Source organism: Lampris incognitus, chromosome 18 (assembly GCF_029633865.1).
Source record: "Lampris incognitus isolate fLamInc1 chromosome 18, fLamInc1.hap2, whole genome shotgun sequence".
NCBI lineage: Eukaryota > Metazoa > Chordata > Actinopteri > Lampriformes > Lampridae > Lampris > Lampris incognitus.
This window is the reverse complement of record NC_079228.1, coordinates 35,359,935-35,367,191: the sequence shown is the minus strand read 5'-3', so window position 1 is coordinate 35,367,191 and position 7,257 is coordinate 35,359,935. Positions and strand designations below refer to the sequence as shown.

The window sequence follows — 7,257 nt, the reverse complement described above, 5'->3', positions numbered from 1 at the left end:
GGACCTGTTCCTCTCTGTGGGAAATGGACCTACCATTCAGGCAATACAAATAACTTAGACTTGATTTCACAGAAAGACGCTTTTATCAGAGTAAAAATACATATAAATCTAAAGAGATGAATCTTTAGACAGTGGATATTTTGATTGTGTATCGTATATGAATTCAATTTAAAAAGAACGAGGTCAAACAACCCACATCTCTCTGTCACTTCTCTATCATCCATCATTATACTGTCTCTCAGTCACTGCTGTATCATCTGACTGACCTTTGACTTCTTTACTGTTGGTCTACTGTTATGTCGGTGAAGTAGAAACTGAATCCTAGTTTGCTGTTGGTTTCACTTAAGATCGTAAGGAGACCACCAGGGCTGGAGGGTGAAGCTGATGCAGAAGTGCCTTAAGTTGCAGTTCCACTATGGCCACTAGGTGACTGGCTCCAAAAATACGTTCAATCCAATGCAAGTCAGTTAACACTAGAACAGGGATTTCACTCCAACCTAAAACAACCATGGGCGGTGAAATTGACCGCCGGTTTTTAAACTTGTTCTAGTGGAATTCCCAACTTCTACCCACAAATAAAAGTCAATAAATTTTTTCTTCTTCTAAGTTCGGGTCACGAACGCTAATTTGGAGTTTGACACACTGTGTGAGAGTGTTGACTTTGAAAGTTATAGTCCCTTTAAGAAGATATTAAGAATTAAAAAAGTGGACTGTTGAGGCACGCCTGCCCGCCTTGATTGATAGGTCTGTCAACATGTCTGCCACCCAGGTCTCACCCCAGCTCCAGCCACATGCCACGCTGTTGCCCAAATTTGGATTTTCTGGCTCCACCAACTGACAAAATGGTGGGGAGCATAAATCCATAATTTAGGCTTCAAAATGTCCCTGCAGACACCAGTGGGTAACATCACAGGCATCATGTCCATCTTTTCATACAGTCTATGGTTAAAACTAAAAGCTAGATAACCAGCATGCTGGAGGAGAACATTCACACGGTCACAGGTGAGATTTATTCCAGTTTATAATTTCACAGGTGGGAAAGTCGCTGCTGCTGAGCTGAAGCTGTTTGGAAAGAAGCCAGAAATGGAAATCTCTACCTTGTAAACGTCAAAGTTGTCGATGATGGCGTCGAAGCAAGTGTAGAGGTCATTCAACAAGGTCACCACCTGCAGGGTAAACACAACGCATCACGGGGAGACCCTCCATGGGTGTTGACCAGAGGACCCAATTCGCCTCAAGACACAACACACCCACACCTTCTACAAGTCTGACCCTGTCATCAGCACTTACCTCCAGTGTTGGATGGAGGTACTGACATCTGGTGTTGGACAGTGGTAGTGACCTCTACTGTTCGACAGAGGTACTAGCCTCTAGTGTTGGACAATGGTTGTGACCTCCAGTGTTAGACGGAGGTACTGATATCTGGTGTTGGATGGTGGTAGTGACCTCTAGTGCTGGACGGAGGTACTGACTTCTAGTGTTGGAAGGTGGTAGTGACCTCTAGTGTTGGACAGAGGTACCGACAAGAGCCCTGTACGGGACTGTTTTCTTAATCCAGCTCCTGCCCACTCCCGCAGGATTTCAGAACATTACCACCCACTCTTGCAATGTGTGTTGCTTTTTAATGTTCATTGTTGACTCCATCCTTCTGGTTAGTGCTAGCTAAATCCCGGCACCTGCAATTTACTTTTTGACCACCTACAATAAAGTTAAAACTGCCCGCTCCCTCGAGATTTGCACTGGGCCCCATAGGACCCCGTGGGATCCCAATCCCAATGAACTGAACTCTATTGACTCTGTACATAACTGTAGTCCATTGACTTCTGGTTTCTACTGCAGCGGTCATACCAGTTTCCTGTTTGTTGGCGTGTGCTATTGACAATGACACATTTTTCACGATGCCTGCAAAATTTACCATGGATAAATGTCAACGACATGCAAAGAATTGTTGACAAACTTTCACCTGCACCTACCAGCAAGCGGATGAAAAGTTTCAAGTTGTACATATCAAGTTATGTCCACAATTCCATTCGTCTGTCTGCTCATCCTCATAATTGTGGTATGATATGCACAACTTTGACACTTTTCGCCCCTTTGCTGGTAGGTGCAGGTGAAAGTTTGTCAACAATTCTGTGCATGTTGTTGACATTTATCCATGGTTAATCTTGCAGGCATTGCAAAAAATATGCCATTGTCAATAGCACATGCCAACAAACAGGAAACTGGTATGAGCGCTGCAGTAGAAACCAGAAGTCAGTTGACTACAGTTATGCACAGAGCTAATTACTGACTTCTATAGTATTATATGGTGTTCGTGAAGACTGGTGTTGGATGGAAGTATTGACCTCTAGTGTTGGATGGTTGTAGTGACCTCTAGTATTGGACGGAAGTACTGACCTCTAGCGTTGAAAGGTGGTATTGACTGCCAGTGTTGGACAGTGGTACTGACCTCCAGCGGGGTGCTCTCTGCAGAGATGGCAGTAAAACCAACAATGTCGCTGAAGTAAATAGTGACTGAGTCAAAGGCTTCGGCCTGAACCGTCTCCCCTCTCTTCAGCTGCTCTGCTACAGAACTACAGACAGACACACACACACACACGCACACACACACACGGACATATGAGTGGGGTTCCAGAATAAGATCAATAAATGAAAAAAAAAAACATTCTAGATCTTAAGACAAAATCATTCCTGTCAGGACAATCAGACAGGTAAGTGTGCATTCAACTCAGGAAACTTACTATGATTGTATTTCAAAAGTACGATTTATCAAAGGACAAATGCTATTACTATGGATGTATGTATCTGGTAAAATAGTATTAGTATTCTTAGAGTAGAATTTGATTAACCCAGCCACTGAGGATACACAAGCCAGTGCACTCTTAGTGGCGGTCCCAAGCCCGGATAAATACGGGGGGTTGCATCAAGAAGGGCATCCGGCGTGAAACCTTTGCCAGAAGGGCATCCAGCGTGAAACCTTTGCCAAATCAAATATGCGGATCATAAATCGGGTTGCAACCCGCGTTACCAATCACTGCCACCAGTACGGTTGGCCAGCAGCATGCTGGTGGAAACTATTTTCCTGTTGGGCGAAGGACATGGGGAAGGCATGTGCAGAGGCAGTGGGAGAGGAGGAAGGGTAGGAGTGTGGAGGTGAGAGACGGAACTTTGAATGTTGGCACTATGACTGGTAAAGGGAGAGAGCTGGCTGATATGATGGAGAGAAGGAAGGTAGATATACTGTGTTTGCAAGAGACCAGGTGGAAGGGGAATAAGGCCAGGAGCATCGGAGGTGGGTTCAAACTCTTCTACAATGGTGCAAATTGGGGGAGAAATTGGGTAGGGGTAATTCTGAAGGAAGAGTATGTCAAGGGTGTGTTGGTGGTGAACAGAGTGCTGGACAGAGTGATGAGTATGAAGGTGGAACTCAAAGGTGTGATGATGAATGTTATCAGCGCATATGCCCCTCATGTTGGGTGTGAGATGGAAGAGAAAGAAGAATTCTGGAGTGAGTTGGATGAATTGGTGGAGAGTGTACCCAAGGAGGAGAGAGTGGTGATTGGAGCGGACTTCAGTGGGCATGTGGTGAAGGGAACAGAGGTGATGAGTAAGTATGGTGGCAAGGAGAGAACTGTGGAAGGACAGTTGGTGGCGGTTTTGCAAAATGGATGGAAATGGCTATGGTGAATACATAATTACAAAAAGAGGGAGGAACACAGGGTGACATACAAGAGTGGAGCAAAGTGCACACAGGTGGACTATATCTTATGTAGGATGTGTGATCAGAAAGAGATTGGAGACTGCAAGGTGGCGACAGGGGAGAACGTAGCTAGGCAGCATCGGATGGTGGTCTGTAGGATGACTTTGGAGATCAAGAAGAGGAAGAGAGTGAAGGCAGAGCCAAGGGTCAAATAGTGGAAATTGAAGAAGGAAGACTGTTGTGTGGAGTTCAGGGAGGAGTTAAGGCAGGCACTGGGTGGTAGTGAAGAGTTTCCAGATGGCTGGGCAACCACTGCAGAAATAATGAGGGGGGGCAGTGAGGAAGGTACTTGGTGTGTCATCTGGACAGAGGAAGGAAGACAAGGAGACTTGGTGGTGGAACGAGGAAGTACAGCAAAGTACACAGAGGAAGATATTTGCAAAGAAGAAGTGGGAGAGATGACAGTGGAGTTTTTAACAAGATTGTTTAACACAATCTTGGAAAGTGAGAGGATGCCTGAGGAGTGGAGAAGAAGTATACTGGCACTGATTTTCAAGAAAAGGGCGATGTGCAGAACTGTAGTAACTACAGAGGTATAAAGCTGATCAGCCACAGCATGAAGATACAGGAAACAGTAGTGGAAACTAGGTTAAGAGGAGAGGTGACAATTAGTGAGCAGCAGTTTCGTTCCACAAAAGAGCACTACAGATGCGATGTTTGCTCTGAGAGTGTTGATGGAGAAGTATAGAGAAGGTCAGAAGGAGTTACACTGTGTGTTTGTGGATTTAGAGAAAACATATGACAGGGTCCCAAGAGAGGTGTGGTATTGTATGAGGAAGTCGGGAGTCGCAGACAAGTATGTTGGAGTGGTGCAGGATATGTATAAGGGAAGTGTGACAGTGGTAAGGTGTGCGGTAGGAATGACGGATGGTTCAAGGTGGAGCTGGGATTACATCAAGGATCAGCTCTGAGCCCTTTCTTGTTTGCAATGGTGATGGACAGGTTGAAGGACAAGATCAGGCAGGAGTCTCCGTGGACTATGATGTTTGCGGATAACATTGTGATCTGTAGTGAGAGTAGGGTGCAGGTTGAGGAGAGCCTGGAGAGGTGAAGGTATGCACTGGAGAGAAGAGGCATGAAAGTCAGTAGGAGCAAGACGGAATACCTATGCATGAATGAGAGAGAGGACAGTGGAATCATGAAGATGCAACGAGTAGAGGTGACAAATTTGGATGAGTTTAAATACTTGGGCTCAACTGTTCAAAGTAATGGGGAGTGTGGAGACAGGCGAAGAAGAGAGTGCGGGCAGGGTGGAGAGAGTGCATGAGAGTTGTCATGAGTTATTTGCGACAGACGGGTACCAGTAAGTGTTAAAGGGAAGATGGTAGTGAGACCAGCTATGTTGTATGGTTTGGAGACAGTGGCACTGACGAAAAGACAGGAGGTGGAGCTGGAGGCGGCAGAGTTGAAGATGTTAAGATTTTCATTGGGAGTGATGGAGAAGGACAGCATTAGGAATGAGTATATTAGAGGGACAGCTCAGGTTGGATGGTTTGGAGACAAAGCAAGAGAGGCAAGATTGAGATGGCTTGGACATGTGTGGAGTAGTGATGCTGGGTATATTGGGAGAAGGATGTTGAATATGGAGCTGCCAGGGAAGAGGAAAAGAGGAAGGCCAAAGAGGAGTTTATGGATGTGGTGAGGGATGATATGCAGGTGGCTGGCGTGAAGGAGGAAGATGCAGAGGACAGGAAGAGATGGAAACTGATGAGCCACTGTGGCGACCCCTAACGGGAGCAGCCGAAAGTAGTAGTAGTAGTAGTAGTAGAACTTGATACAGAATTTGATACTGTAATTACAAGAGAAGTATTAGTAGGAGTAGCTGTACTAATAGTAGCAATAGCAACAGTAGGAGCAGGAAAAGCAGCAGTGGTAGTGATAGTAATCGTCACAGTATAAACAGTAGTAGTAGTAGTAGTCACAGTGGTGACAGTAGTATCAGTAGTAATATTACTGTGGAAGTATTTGGTATAACAGGGCCTCTGCCTTGCGTTTTTCTTCATGGTAGGCCTGTGTCCTCTCCTCCACCAGCTCCTCCAGGTTGTTAGCGTACTGCTCCATACGAGACAGCAGGTTGTCCAGGATGTTAGAGCCATAACCCCTAAAGCAGACAGGAAGATATACATGAGACACAAGCCAGACTGACAAGACAGACAGACAGACAGGCATGAAACAGGTAGACCAGAAGGAGGCATGAGACAGGAGATAGATGATGTGAGACAAGCTGAAGGCATGAGAGAAGTGTGTGGTGTGAGACAGATGGCTGGCGTTACTTGTTGTGCTTTCTCAGCAGTAGTTTGATGGTGTTGAAGTCCGGTCTGTCAGCTGGCTCTTCGTTCCAGCAGCGCTGCATCAAGATGCCGAGATCCTCACTGTGACTCTGAGAGCACAGAGACGGGCGAAGGTACGGCCATCGACCCACCGCCACGCGCTCCACTACCTCTGACAGACAGACAGGCAGATAGAAACAGACAGACAGATGTCAGTACTTAATACATAAAGAGATAATTGCATATTTCTCCCTCCCCTGACAGGTGCATTGTAGTTACACTGCCCATAGAGGGCACTCACAATACAGCTAATCTAATCTAATCTAATCTAATCCTTCTGTCTGTCTCTGACCATCTATACATGGTGTGTGTGTGTGTGTGTGTGTGTTTTGACAGATATATGGTGTCAAAACCCCTTATGTGCTGGAATGTAAATAACAAGCCACAGAGACCCCGTTTACACTTAGTTTTAAAATGCGTTTTTTTTTTGCCGATCGGCTCACAAGTGGACAGCATTAAATACAAGTGTAGACAATCACCAAAACGTTTTGTGAACCGGTTACTCAAACCACCTCCCCGGTCTCATCAGATCTGACTATGGCCGGACTCGACGAAGCAGCAATAATTGGCAATGCTGTCTTCGGGAGGGGGGCGGAGTCGGCTTGTGTTCGTCACATGAATGCGTCTCTGTGTGTGTCGGAAAAAGCAGTGGTTCGGCCTGGAGTCGCCTTGTCATGAAAGTGGGGAGGCGTCTCCTTCGAGACCGTCGGCTGGAGGGATGCAGTTGGCGAACGCATGCAGTACGAGGGTGGGTGTTTGAATTAAAATAGGGATCAATTAGCCACTAAATTGGGAGAAAAAGGGAAAAATCAGAAATACATAAATAAATAAATTCCCAGCCTGGCTCCCTCCATCTGGTCACCTAATCATCCCCTGGTGTAATACGCTCAATTACTCCTCCCTCTCCACTTAAAGCTGATGTGTGGTGAGCGTTCTGGTGCAAAATGGCTGCCGTGCATCACCTAGGTGGTGCTACACATTGGTGGTGGTTGAAGTGAGTTACCCCCTTCACTGTGAAGCACTGAGTGCCAAGATAAAGCACTATATAAATGTAATCCATTATTATAATTCATCATCTTCTATCTTTTTTAATCACGGGGTGTAATTGAGGTTAAAAAGCTCTGACAGTCTGGGGAAAATATTAGTACCCAAGTACTTATACTTAAT

General features: G+C 45.7%; 1 protein-coding gene across 1 annotated transcript in view; it reads right to left on the bottom strand.

Moving 5' to 3' along the window:
- The window catches only part of npr1a (natriuretic peptide receptor 1a), an 81,483-nt gene that overhangs the window by 2,491 nt on the left and 71,735 nt on the right, over positions 1–7,257 (bottom strand). Inside the window, exons 16-19 of the mRNA XM_056298045.1 lie at positions 6,034–6,202; positions 5,715–5,861; positions 2,450–2,573; positions 1,098–1,166 (exon numbers count right to left, since the gene is read on the bottom strand). Coding sequence (XP_056154020.1) covers positions 1,098–1,166; positions 2,450–2,573; positions 5,715–5,861; positions 6,034–6,202 — 509 coding nt within the window. The remainder of the gene's footprint in view (positions 1–1,097; positions 1,167–2,449; positions 2,574–5,714; positions 5,862–6,033; positions 6,203–7,257) is intronic.